This window comes from Notolepis coatsorum (genome assembly GCF_963971535.1).
Source record: "Notolepis coatsorum genome assembly, chromosome: 10".
NCBI lineage: Eukaryota > Metazoa > Chordata > Actinopteri > Aulopiformes > Paralepididae > Notolepis > Notolepis coatsorum.
This window is the reverse complement of record NC_140174.1, coordinates 83,247,515-83,261,878: the sequence shown is the minus strand read 5'-3', so window position 1 is coordinate 83,261,878 and position 14,364 is coordinate 83,247,515. Positions and strand designations below refer to the sequence as shown.

Below are 14,364 nucleotides of genomic sequence, written 5' to 3'. Positions count from 1 at the left end.
AGGGAAACTGAAGGGTGGGGATCGGGCGTTGTGAACAAGCGACTCCTACAAGTCGGTTGGTGCGCCTGCGCAGTAGAATCAGGAAGTGTCGGGGGCAGCGTGAGCCTCCCACGCGTTACTCCTCGACACTGAGAGATCGAGCTGCGCAGGTGAAAAGATGCGACTGCTGTTACCTCAAGTACCGGAGGGGACTTGTGCTATGTATGACTTAGTCCACATTGCAGCCGGCTTGTGGGAGGCAAGAAACAGCGTTCGTGACAGGGGAGGGTTGAATTGGATGATACGAAATTGGGATGGGAGAAAAATAGAAAAATGGGAGAAAAAGTGGATAAAAAAATAAATAAAAATAAAATAGGCTACCTACACAAATGGTACTAACCTCAACAAAGTCATCTGTAGCAGTGGCCAATGCCTCTCTCACAATCGAAGTGTCAGCATCATTGTCACACTGCTCCACTGTGATGTTATGTTGTCTGAATGTTGAAGAGAGGAGGTGGATTAGCTCACTCTTGTTATTGGTGTTGTCCAGGAACTTTGCTCTTGGTGTCCAGTGTATCATATCCGGTCGAATCTGGAGATCACAGCATGACTTCTTAGCGCGCCAGATGTGGTCATGATCTTTTGGTGATCGGCTGTAGCCATCAAAGACAACAATGATCTTCTGAGAGCGGCGGCCTGCTGTACGTAGCTCAAGTAACTGTTGGCAATCTCCTGCCAAGTCTGACCTTGTTCCCACTTTACCATGTAGAAAAGCCATCCGCCATCAACTACAAGAGTGGAGAAGGATTGGTTAGTGAGGTCAAGCGGATCAGTTAACTCCTTCAGGCTAGTCTTGGAAAAGCCTGCCTTGTTAATTTTCTGATCTTTATTGCTGAAGAGGGACAATGGGAAGGGAGTCAGCTCATACTCCAATCATGGCTGGAGTAACCACATGGTTTCCATGGGCAGTGACACTTTCGAATATCTCCTTGTAAGCAGGCAAAGTTTCGAGTTGCTTCATGAGTTGACAGTACAGCTGTGCACCCTTGGTATATTGATGATGCCCTGCAGCCACAAAGATGTCCAGCATCCTGCTAACAATGCAGCACAGGTGGCCGTTGTGATCTGCAAGCCGCTCAGTTCTGATGAAGACCTTGATCACATCTACCATGTAGTGGTACTGCACCCAGAGAGCAGGCGTTCTTCCTCCTTCAGCAAGTATTTTGAAGGTTTCTTCAAACCGCTGTTCAAACAGTGCCACTACTGGATCTATGTGTCTGGCTCTCATCTTCCCATCAGCTACCTTCTCCATGAAAGTCCTCATTTCACCGAGTTCCTCCTCAGTGAAGGCATGTTTCATGATGTGCTGATAAATGGCTGCATCGATGAGGAGGTGAGCATGGATTGCCTTGTCAAAACATCCTCCATCCAGGATGTGGTTGGCTGTCGTACTCCCTGGATAGATCAGCTGGATCAGCTCCAGTAGTCCAGAATCCTCCATGATGTTTCCAATGGATCCAAGGTAGGACTTCAGCAGGTGAAATCCACCCAACCTCAGAATGATAGGTAGATTTGTCTGTTTTATGATGTCCACAGCCTTCAGCCAGATCGGAAGATCGAATGTCACTGTGTGCACTCTTTGAGAGTGGTGAAGATGGTGTTGAGGTCATTAGGGTCACCATCAATGATTGGGAGGAAGTCGATCTGTGTGCGCTGCTTGACATCATCTGCATGGATACTCTTCATCCAGCCATTCCAGTTGGAGTGTGGGAACTCAGGATCCTGGGCTTTGATCACCCACCCTGCTGCCCAGAGTGTATCGCCCGGAGTGAGGAATAGCTGGTCATGTGTCACAGAAGAGGCAAGCTCAGTAATGGGAAGAAATGTGATGGTGTTTATCCCTGTCCTTGTTCTGTTGGTGAATGGAAGAATCTTCACTTCAGCTCCTCTCAGGATCTTAGCTCTGTCAAGTGCCTTCAACCTCACTCTGTGGACAGCTGTTGTCGTCTGGGGATCTGGCAAAGATGGTGCCGGAGAGGTGACTTTGATCCAACCCATTGAATGGAAAGGAGTGTGTGAGGATTGGTTCGTTCCCCGCCACACGCTCCTTTAAGGTACTGTGTTGATTGGTGCATTCCCCGCCACACGCTTCTGGAGCGGGTACCAATTCCAGCACGCACCTGTCATAGTTTGTGATTAGCGCCCCAGAGGCTTCTTATACTGGGACCTTCTTTCAATCGATGTCAGGTCGTTTTGAATACTACTGCTTCTGCCTGCTTTCCCCCTGTTGTTGTGCCTCGTCTACTTTCCCTCCAGGACATCTTTGGATTGCCGCTGGTAAATACCTTGTTCCTCCGTTTGGAGCTGCGCCTCGTTGCCCGCTTTACGCGTTTGCGCTTTGGTGAGTTGGAACCAAACCCTTTTTGGATTATCTGTTTTTGTGTATTTGGATAACACTGAAGAGTATCGTTTTTGTTTGCACTGGACTCAGCTAAATTATGTGTTTAAGATAAACACTGAAGAGTATTGTTTTTGTTTGCACTGGACTCAGCTAAATTGTGTGTTTTGGATAACACTGAAGAGTATCGTTTTTGTTTGTACTGGACTCAGCTAAATTGTGTGTTTTGGATAAACACTGAAGAAGTACCATTTTGTTTTGTTCTGGACTCAGCTAAGGGAGGTCGGAACTGCACTGCCTCTGTGTACTGTTGGACTGTTGTTGATCTCTCTCTCTCCGTTTCCACCTCGAGTTGAAGCTGGGAGTATCTGCAGAGCCGCAACGGCGTCAACGCCGATTCCCCACCTCTAACACCAAGAGGATCTGTCTCCTTTTTTGTTGTTCAGAATTATTCTTGACTCTGTAAATAAATACGCCCTAGTATTTGGCTAACTCTGAACTACCTGTCTGTGCCGTGCTGTTGAGGTCGGTTTCAAACCCTAACATTACGACCCGACCATGATGACCTCAGCCGACACAGACAGAGTCAGAACCGCGTTGGCGGTCCAGATTGAATTAACCAACGACCACAGCCTACAGTTAGGTGCGGCTGCGGCTGCTGTATTCAGGAGTCCCTTGGCTCTCTGGCTACCCTGCAGACAGCCCAGGGTAATCAGCAGGCTGATATTCTTCACCAATTGCAAACTCTGAGTGAAGCATTTAACGCCCTGCTTGTAACCCCACCTGCTTCAGGAGTCTCGGCCAGAGCACCACCCGCAGCCGTGGCGGGCCCCGCGCCTCCCGATCCCGCACCTCGGGAGCCCCGTCTCTCCGAACCACGGTTGTTCAATGGTAACTTCGAGGATTGTGCCACATTCATCATGCAATGTGAGTTGGTTTTTCTTCATCAACCCAGCCGATTCACTTCAGAGGGAGCCCGAGTGGCTTACATGACTAACCTGCTCTCAGGCCGGGCAGCACAGTGGGTTACTGCCTCCTGGGCAATGGGGGCTGATTTCTGTTTTTCCTACCCAGACTTCGTGGCAGAGCTCCGCAGGGTTTTCCACCACCCAGCCCGTGGCCAGGACCCAGGAGCTCGGTTGGGCACCTTCCGGCAGGGCAGTGGCGGGGTCACCGACTACGTGCTGGAGTTCAGACTGGCGGCAACGGAGAGCGGTTGGAACGACCAAGCGCTTCGTCTCACCTTCATGAGGGGGCTCAACGACGCTGTAAGAGACCAGCTCGCGACCCGTGAGGAACCTGAGTCCCTCGAGGACCTATTCAGCCTCGCCATTCACATCGACGGACGCCTCCGGGAGAGAAGGCGTGAGAGAGCCCGACTGGGACCTCCAGAGGTTCCCCAGACCCCCCGCACTCGTGACGGTACTGCGGTCCGTCCTGCTTCCACCACAACTGGTGGTTCCTTCCCCTCCCGTTCGGTGCCCGAGGAGGAACCCATGCAGCTGGGACGCTCACACCTTAGCCCGGCTGAACGAGAGGCCAGGTTCAGGTCCGGCCTTTGCCTCTACTGCGGCCGGGATGGGCACCGTATCTCCAACTGCCCCACCCGGCCAAAAGACCAGGCTCGCCGGGACCCCGGGAGATCCTGGTGAGCCATTTTTCTCGTTCCCAGAACCGTGCACCACCTAGTCGTCTGATGAGCGTCACCCTGGCCTGGGCGGACCAACGAGCGACGGTGGAGGCACTAATCGACTCGGGTGCTGACGAGAGTTTCCTGGATTTCGAGTTTGCTACCCAGGCCAACATTCCGCTAGAGCAGGGGTTCTCAACCTTTCTGCTGCCAAGGCACCCCTGTGTTCAATAAAATATTCCAGGGCACCCCTACATACGATAAAGACTTTTTCGGTCCTGTCTTTTTTGCTACAATGATGATACAATGATTCTTTATTTGCCGTGCTGTCGTTGAGATGTTTTGTTGTTTGTTTGTCTTTGTTGCTTGTTGGTGAATCTGCAAATATGAATTGCCCCACGCGGGATCAATAAAGTTGTCTGAATCTGATGACAAAAGTGCTTGCTTTCAAAATAATGTTTATTTAAGAAAAAACTGAAAATCATGTATTTTTTTTTAATACAGAAAATGATCACTAAAGTGCTATATGTTGCAGCTGCACTGTTCTCCATAAAAATAGCATATTTGGATAAGTTTGACAATTTCTCAAAAACAGAAAATCATGTATTTTTTTTAAATACAGAAAAGGATCACCAAGTTACCATTTCTCAAAAAATATAAATAAATACAGAAAATAAGCACTCGTTCACTCAGTGGACATTTCTAGCTCAATGCGAGGTCCGCTGCTGCTGGCTAATAATACGGTCAATACGTGGGGAGATCTTTGACAAGGCAACACGCATGTCATCATCAAGGCTCAACTTGGCCCTATATTTTGTTTTCAGAGCTGTCATGGATGAAAAGCCAGCTTCACACAGATATGTGGGGCTGAATGGTATCAACACCTTAACTGCAGCATCATGAGATACTTGGTACTCAGCACCACACTCTGAAACTAGCTCTCCAGGTGGTATCAGATGAGATTTCAATGAGTTCTTCCAAGAGTTTGGATGGAGATGTGTCAGGAAGCTTTGTCTCAATGTTGTCTGTAAAGTATTTTTTTATCCAGAGTGACTTAATGATTTTCAGATTTTTAGAAATGGTCAAACTTATCCAAATATGGTATTTTCATGGAAAACAGTGCAGCTGCATCAGATAGCACTTTAGGGATAATTTTCTGTAATCCAAAAAATAATTTGGATTCACTATAAAGTGCCTGTTCACTATAAAGTGCCACGTTTTGATATATTGAGCTTTAAACTTTAACACATTTTTTGGAACACGCAACCTAAAACACCTTCCTCTCCCAAACCGTTCCTGCAATTGTTTTATGTTGCATGATGATCATGGATACATTTATTATGTATTGTATTTTTTATGTTTAAATATCAACATAATCTGTCTGTCCACCCTCAGTACATTTACTATCAATATAATATAGTAGTCTGACTTCATCATATATTTTCAAACGCACACACATAGAGGGAGAATGCCCCCCCCCCCCCCTCCTTCCCAGTCCTCCTTCCAAGTCCCCACCCTGCTGTTCTCTGTCGCTCTGAACAGGGCTTGTTGTTAGCTTATGCTAAAGGGACATTAATTCCGGTCTTAAACACAACGTGGCCACAAAGGAATGGCAAGGATTGCAAAGCACGTTATATGCATTTGACCCGTTGCGGAATAAAACAGCAGGCCAGGGATTTGTTTTGGGTCGCAAAAACACTATCCTTGCTGTGTTTCAATGTCCGCGTTCCAGATCCAGAGTACGCTACTACTGCTGAGCTGAGAGACGCTAAGCTCACTGCTCAGCCTGCTGCTGTGTTGAGATGCATCCTTATTGGCTGTGTGCTGTAGAGCGGATATGAGTCACGACACCACGGAGTTTCAAAATAAGAGTATCATAATGACCTAAATGTTGCTAGCTTTCGGAGCCTAGTTATTTAGCTGGAGCTGCGCGTGGGCAGAAATGAGACCCGCTATAGGATTTTCAAAATGAGACTGTTGTCATTCTATATTTTTAAAGAACATTGCCAGGCATCTCGCGGAACCCCTGGCAGCTCTCCGCGGAACCCCTGTGTGCCGGGGAACCCCTGTTGAGAACCGCTGCGCTAGAGGACCTCGTGAGACCCTTGGAGGTGTTTGCGTTGGACCAACACCGCCTGGCTGACATCACTCAACGCACCTGTCCAGTCCTTCTCACCATTGCTGGTAACCACGTTGAGAGACTCCAGTTTTTCATCACCAGATCCCCTCTTGTCCCAGTAGTCCTGGGCAGGCCCTGGCTCGCGCTGCATGAGCCCCACATCGCCTGGTCCTCCGGTACCATCAGGGGGTGGCGCTCCGCCTGTCATGCCCAGTGTCTTCAGGCGGCGTCCTGTCCCTCGCCCCGGAGTCCCCTTCGTGAGCCGCCTCCGGACCTCTCGACTATACCCCCCGAGTACCACGACCTCGAGGAGGTTTTCAGTAAGTCCCGGGCTCAGGCCCTTCCGCCTCACCGGCCTTACGACTGTGCCATCGACCTCCGCTCAGGGGCTCCCCTTCCCGGCAGCCGCCTCTACAGTCTGACCGTCCCTGAGAAGGCAGCGATGGATCGATATATCTCTGAGTCCTTGGAAGCAGGCCTCATTCGGCCTTCCTCCTCCCCTGTGGCGGCCGGTTTCTTCTTTGTTGGGAAGAAGGATGGAGACCTTCGACCCTGCATCGACTATCGCCAGCTCAACGAGATCACCATTAAGAACAAGTACCCTCTTCCTCTCATGAACTCCACCTTCGAGCCTCTCACCCAGGCTACCGTCTTTACCAAGCTGGACCTCCGGAGTGCCTACCATCTGGTCCGTATCCGAGAGGGCGATGAGTGGAAGACCGCCTTCAAGACTCCCAGGGGCCACTACGAGTACCTGGTAATGTCGTTCGGCCTCACCAACGCTCCGGCGGTATTCCAGGCGCTCATGAACGACGTCCTTCGTGACATGCTGGAGGAGTTTGTGGTGGTATACCTAGACGACATCCTCATCTTCTCCAAGACCCTCGAGGAACACATCCAGCATGTCCGCCGTGTGCTGGAGCGCCTCCACAATCGGCTCTTCGTCAAGGCAGAGAAGTGCCGATTTCACTCCGACTCCGTCGATTACCTGGGCTTCATCATGGAGAGAGGCTTGACCCGAGCTGACCCGAGCAAGATCCGGGCCGTGGAGGAGTGGCCGGAACCCACCTCTCGGAAGGAGTTACAGAGCTTCCTCGGGTTCTCCAACTTCTACCGAAGATTCATCCGGAACTACAGCCAGGTGGCGGAACCACTTACCAGGCTAACCTCTCCCACCCTGCCGTTCGACTGGTCCCCAGCGGCGTGTGCTGCGTTCCGCTCCCTCAAGAAGAGGTTCACTACCGCCCCAGTCTTGCTCCATCCAGACCCCAAGATACAGTTCATCGTAGAGGTGGATGCCTCGGATACCGGACTAGGGGCTATCTTATCTCAGCGGTCGGCAACGGACCAGAAGTTACATCCGTGCGCCTTCTACTCACGTCGTTTCCTCCCTGCCGAGAGGAACTATGACATCGGCAATCGGGAGCTGCTGGCGGTTGTGGCTGCCTTGGAGGAGTGGCGTCATTGGCTAGAGGGGGCCGAGGAGCCATTCACCATTTGGACGGACCACAAGAACTTGACGTACATCCGTGCTTCCAAGCGCCTCAATGGCCGGCAGGCAAGATGGGCCAGCTTCCTCAGTCGGTTCGACTTCTTGCTGATGTTTCGCCCTGGTTCCCGCAACACGAAGGCCGACTCCCTGTCCCGGTTACACTCCAAGGGGGCTCCAACCACTGAGGACCCGACTCCCATCCTTCCAGAGGCCAGGGTGGTGGGAGTGGTCACCTTGGGCATCGAGGGGGTGGTAAGGCGTGCCCTACGCTTCCATCGCGCTCCAGGCAATGTACCGGTTCATCGCCTCTTCGTCCCCGACTCAGTCCGGTCCCGGGTCCTCCAGTGGGGCCATACCAGCCGGTTCGCCTGCCACCCAGGCGTTCATCGCACGTTCTCCTTCCTGGCTCGTCGATTCTGGTGGCCCTCCATGAGGAACGACGTCAAGGAGTTCGTACTGGCCTGCGCGGTATGCGCCCGCAGCAAGGCCTCCCACCAGGCGCCCTCCGGGCTATTGCAGCCGCTTCCCATTCCGAGCCGCCCTTGGTCCCATGTGGCGTTGGACTTAGTCACGGGACTTCCTTCTTCCCAGGGGAACACGTGCCTACTGACCGTGGTGGATCGGTTCAGCAAGGGGGTTCACCTCGTGGCCCTTCCCAAGCTTCCGTCGGCGGCCGAGACGGCGGACCTCCTGACACGCCACGTGTTCCGCCTCCATGGGTTTCCCCAGGACGTCGTCTCGGACCGGGGGCCCCAGTTCACTTCCCAGGTATGGCGGGCTTTTTGCAAGGGATTGGGGGCAACGGTCAGTCTTTCCTCTGGTTATCATCCCCAGACTAACGGACAAACGGAGAGGATGAACCAGAGCGTGGAGTCTGCTCTTCGGTGTGTGGCTGCCGAGAAACCCGCTTCTTGGAGCCGTTTCCTTCCCTGGGTCGAGTACTCCATCAACTCCATGGTCAGTTCCGCCACCGGCCTCTCACCTTTTGAAATATCCCTGGGCTACCAACCCCCTCTTTTCCCTGCACAGGAGTCGGAGGTGGCAGTTCCCTCCGTACAGGAGCATCTCGACCGGTGCCGTCGGGTCTGGGAGATCGCCAGGACTGCGCTGCTCTGGTCATCGGAGCGTGCCAGTCATGGGGCTGACCGGCGCCGGGTCCCTGCGCCGACGTACCACCCTGGGCAGAGGGTGTGGCTGTCCGCAAAGGACCTTCCGCTTCGGTCCTCGGCCAAGAAGCTTAACCCCCGGTTCGTTGGTCCTTTTGAGGTTCTGAAGGTGCTCAGTCCGGCGGCGGTGAGTCTTAAGCTTCCTGCGTCCATGCGCATTCACCCCGTTTTCCATGTGTCCCGGGTTAAGCCTGTCTCTCTCAGTCCCCTGATGCCTCCTGCTCCGGACCCGCCTCCTCCCGAGATGGTGGACGGACACCCCCAGTGGCAGGTCCGCCGGTTGATGGGCGTTCGACGGCGGGGTCGGGGGTTTCACTACCTGGTGGACTGGGAGGGATACGGCCCGGAGGAACGGAGCTGGGTCTCCCGCCAGCTCATCATGGACCCCGGCCTGATCACCGACTTCCATCGTGCCCATCCGGACGAGCCGGGTCGGGCTGGTCGCCGGGTGGCTCCCGTGGAGGGGGGGGGTACTGTGAGGATTGGTTCGCTCCCCGCCACACGCTCCTTTAAGGTACTGTGTTGATTGGTGCATTCCCCACCACACGCTTCTGGAGCGGGTACCAATTCCAGCACGCACCTGTCATAGTTTGTGATTAGCGCCCCAGAGGCTTCTTATACTGGGACCTTCTTTCAATCGATGTCGGGTCGTTTTGAATACTACTGCTTCTGCCTGCTTTCCCCCCCTTGTTGTGCCTCGTCTACTTTCCCTCCAGGACATCTTTGGATTGCCGCTGGTGAATACCTTGTTCCTCCGTTTGGAGCTGCGCCTCGTTGCCCGCTTTACGCGTTTGCGCTTTGGTGAGTTGGAACCAAACCCTTTTTCGATTATCTGTTTTTGTGTGTTTGGATAACACTGAAGAGTATCGTTTTTGTTTCCACTGGACTGGAGGTCGGAACTGCACTGCTTCTGTGTACTGTTGGACTGTTGTTGATCTCTCTCTCTCTCTCCGTTTCCACCTCGAGTTGAAGCTGGGAGTATCTGCAGAGCCGCAACGGCGTCAATGCCGATTCCCCACCTCTAACACCAAGAGGATCTGCAGAGCCGCAGATAACTCTGCCGAAGGCAGTCTCCTTTTTTGTTGTTCAGAATTATTCTTGACTCTTTTTGACTCTGTAAATAAATACGCCCTAGTATTTGGCTAACTCTGAACTACCTGTCTGTGCCGTGCTGTTGAGGTCGGTTTCAAACCCTAACAGTTTCCCTGAATAGAGACAATGTTTAAATCTATATTGTCTCTGACAAACTGAGTGAATACATTGGTTGTTTCCCCAACCTCCATGGCCTCCATGACCACCCGATTGTCATGGCTAGTTTCACTTCCACTGGCTGTTGTAAATGATAGATCCTCAAGTGCAGAGTCAACCGCAACCTCATCATCTGCTCATCAGTTTCTTCCACAATGGTATAGAGTATCAGAAGTATCTTGGATGCCATCTCTATTCCTGTCATTAAGGAAGCAGTATTTTGCAAAGTTGACAATAAATAATTGCAATCAACTCAGAATCATGAAAAAACCCTAGTTTGACCCCTCACAAGTTACCCAAGGCCAAACAGAACATTTTAGATTTTTCGAAAATCGGTATTCGGTACCTCAACTTTGAGCAGTTGTTATGAAAAAACATACAGGATTTGAACTTCAACTTTTTAATACATCTTACTACACACCTTTACAAACACATTAGTGAAGACATTTATTGGTAAGGATTTAGTTTGCAGATCTGTCAAATATTTGATAAAATGCCCTTACTATAACAATTGTGTGTATTGAGCCGTACTGTATTGTACCCATTCTGCAATCTGTTAAATAAAGTTTTCATTCATTCATTCATTCAAAATAGATGCCTCTAAAAATCATATTATAGCCAATCGAACACAACTAATAAAGGCATTCATATTACAGCACGGTTATAATGACACACCACCAACGCCAAACAGTGGTCAACGAACGTCTTTATTAGTATTTTGAGCTGTCCAGGCAGAATTGCAGCAATGGTCTTAGGGAGCCGTTCATATCTGACATCACTGTGTACAAGTCAGCCTTTTATTTATCCCATAACACACAGGTTGTGTCTTCTTGGTTCGGCAGCGCCTCAGTGAACAATCTCCTGTGAAGTTTCTCAGAGTTCCGCTCGGGTTAGTCCATTATTTCACATCCCATGGGGGGTGTTTCATGACCATATATGGATAATCATGCACGAGCATTGACGGTAGAACAAAGAGGTATTTATCAACACGGAGGAGCGTAGGACCTGTGTACGCACGGTTGATAAATCCCAATATTTCTGTGCGTGCACACATTCTAAATTCTGTGCTTACGTATGAAAATAGAACACTTTCTAAGAAGTGTTAATAAATGAGGGCCCAGGTACGCATGCCCTGAGCTGTGCGTAAATATACGCACAAAGTCAAGCACACGTTCAAATTGATAAGTCACACACTTTGCTTAGAAATGATCGTACGCACGGGTTACGCACATATCTGTGCGTAAGCAACGTTGATAAATGAGGGCCCAGGATAATCAGGACAGAGGAGTAGTGTAGTGGAGTAGGAGAGAAGTGTTTGAACACAGAGGTTGTTTATAATACCATAGTTTACTCTAGTAATCAGAGTAGTGTTTGAACACAGAGGTTGTTTATAATACCATAGTTTACTCTGGTAATCAGAGTAGTGTTTATAATGTCATAGTTTACTCTGGTAATCAGAGTAGTGTTTATATAATTTTTTACTCTAGTAATCAGAGTAGTGTTTATAATGTCATAGTTTTTCTCTGGTAACCAGAGTAGTAGTGTTTATATCATCGTTTACTCTAGTAACCAGAATAGTAGTGTTTATAATGTCATAGTTTACTCTGGTAATCAGAGTAGTGTTTATAATGTCATAGTTTACTCTGGTAATCAGAGTAGTGTTTATATCATCGTTTACTCTAGTAACCAGAGTAGTGTTTATAATGTCATAGTTTACTTTAGTAACCAGACTAGTGTTTATAATGTCATAGTTTACTCTAGTAATCAGAGTAGTAGTGTTTATAATGTCATAGTTTACTCTGGTAATCAGACTAGTGTTTATAATGGCATAGTTTACTCTAGTAATCAGAGTAGTAGTGTTTATAATGTCATAGTTTACTCTAGTAACCAGAGTAGTGTTTGAACACAGAGATCTGGGATAATTCACAGCAACATTCGCTTACAGGAAATGAGGGCTAAGACCTCTCCCTTGGAATCTTCCACTCCATATGCACACGCTCAGTACAGAGGCGGTCTTGCACATTACACCATTTTGCAGCGAGAGAGGACAGGATGTCTCAGGCTAACATCTATGTGGCTGGAAATGGTGAAGCGAGACACAAATGCAAATGCAGTCCATGTCTTAAATGATCTTTCTCTACGTTTTCACCACTTCTGTAATAGATGTACTCCGATCTGTCTGTCTGAACCAGAACAAGTACAAGGAGAGTGGAAAGAAGTGCCTGGGAAGCAGTCTGTTTTCTGTCCTGCCTCAGACCACAGAGACACAGCATGCGGCCAAACTGTCCGTGCTGCAGAGTGAGGTATGGTAATGTACACACGCACAGTGTTGGGAAAGTTCACTTTCTACATGAACTACTTCAGTTCACAGTTCACACATTTTTTAATGAATTTAAAATGTTGAACTAAAGTCCATGGTTTCAAAAATGAACTTGTTTATAGTTTTTTTCAATACGTTGCTGCGAGCTATTATTTGTCAAAATAATTGCCACAATTAGGGATGCTCGATATTGGCTTTTTTACCGATACCGATATTCCGATATTGTCCAACTCTTAATTTCCGATACCGATATCAACCGATATCAACCGATACCGATATATGCAGGGTTTCCCCCCCCAAAAAACTAAATAATTTCAGGTAACTAATAATTTCACTGGATATATATATAACAAATATTGTTATTGTTTTTATTTTTTTTAAACCGATACCGATATTTTCCGATATCACATTTTACTGCCGATATCGGCCGATAATATCGGTCGGCCGATAATATCGGACATCCCTAGCCACAACCCATATAGAACCACAGACAGCAATCAGAATACTGGCATTTCCATCACACTGTGATTATTTATCAGTGTTTCCCCTACCATTGCCTTGAAGGGGCGGCCCGCATCGCGCGTAACAAGTCTCTCTCTCCGCGTGCAACATGCACGAAACCTTTCGTGTGTGTGTGCGCCCGTCCCAAATCTGGCACACTTTTGAACAAAGTTATACTGTGAATCGTGATAGAGCGCAGAGAATGAACGCATTCACAATTACGTTCATCTAGCGGAAATACAGTACGTTCAGTTGACGTTCGCCCAAAATATGAACGGTTCAGGTACATCACTGCACTATTCAGGATTGTGCATCTATCTGAAAGGGTTAAAAGCTCAGAGCTCTCCTTTGAACAGTTCTGTTCTCCCTCCTGTCTCCTCCAGCTGAAGTACAAGCAGGAGGGGAGGAAGAGCATCAGTCAGAGCATCTACTCTCAGCTAGCGGAGACGCCACAGACTCAGTTAGCTAAAACTGTCTCTGACGTCCAGAGTGAGGTGAGTCTGCGTTTCCCTCCACTTCCTTCCGTCTCAACTTGTCAATCTTAGTGCCACTCTAAACCTGTAATTAGCAGAGGGAGAGAGAGAGTAGACATGCAGTGTTAGAGTGTGACAGATTGAGTGGGTGTGTGATGTCCTGTTCTATTGATGTTGCAATGCATGCGATGGCTACAGTATCCAGATTATTAGGGTTAAACAATACATAAAGCTGGATGTCATCTGCAACCATAAACTAGGGCTGGGTGATTAATCAAGTTTTAATTTAAATTACAATTTTGGCTTCCCACGATCATGAAAACAAGATAATCAAGATAAAACTATTATTGTGCCGCATGCCCTGTTGCTCTTATTTTGTATTTTGTTGTAAATGCAGTACACCCTTCTGTTAGAAAACTGTGTTTTTGGTGTTTATCAGCCTTCATCTGCCCTTCCGTGAAGTCTCTGCATTGTGTCTTAGTTGTTGATGTTAAGGCAATCGTTCAGTGGAGTTCTGTCCTCCCATGCACTGGCTGTCACACTGTTTCCCCCCCGTTAATGCATCCGGACAAAATAATGTAACTGGAGTCGTCATCTCTTTTCAAAAATAATGTTATTTCTATAAACATAGCATCTCGTACAAAATGAAAGTCTTTGATGTATGAGAAACTAGATTAGTAGATTCTATCTCTGTCGATCACTTGGGGCCTGCCCTGTTAGCCGAAGCCTGTCTCCTAACCCTAACCCTCCTAGCAACGGCTCATATCACTAGCTGCTACTGCACTCCCGGCTCTCTAACCTTGAGAACTCTCTGACCTTGAGAAAATGTATGTCCTTTAAACTAATATATATATAGATATTTACATTACATACATGTTGTTATAACCATATGAAAACCAGTGATATCCTTCACTTCCTTCACAGTGGTGCACTCAGCCCCTCCCCCCAAGCCCAAACAGTACTTTAATCTTGTGTTGAGAGGGAGGAGGGAGCCACGGCACATGTAATTCAGTTGTCATCATACATAAAAAAAAAATA

At 48.7% G+C, this 14,364-nt stretch overlaps 2 protein-coding genes across 2 annotated transcripts in view; both read left to right on the top strand.

Annotated features, from left to right (window-relative positions):
- The window catches only part of LOC311235153 (LIM zinc-binding domain-containing Nebulette-like), a 489,983-nt gene that overhangs the window by 389,590 nt on the left and 86,029 nt on the right, over positions 1–14,364 (top strand). The window lies entirely within an intron of this gene.
- LOC311234986 (uncharacterized protein) overlaps positions 12,104–14,364 on the top strand; it is a gene marked incomplete at both ends in the record, with an annotated part of 70,566 nt that continues 68,305 nt past the window's right edge. The window contains 3 exons of the mRNA XM_084322296.1: positions 12,104–12,118; positions 12,225–12,335; positions 13,237–13,347. Coding sequence (XP_084178422.1) covers positions 12,104–12,118; positions 12,225–12,335; positions 13,237–13,347 — 237 coding nt within the window. The remainder of the gene's footprint in view (positions 12,119–12,224; positions 12,336–13,236; positions 13,348–14,364) is intronic.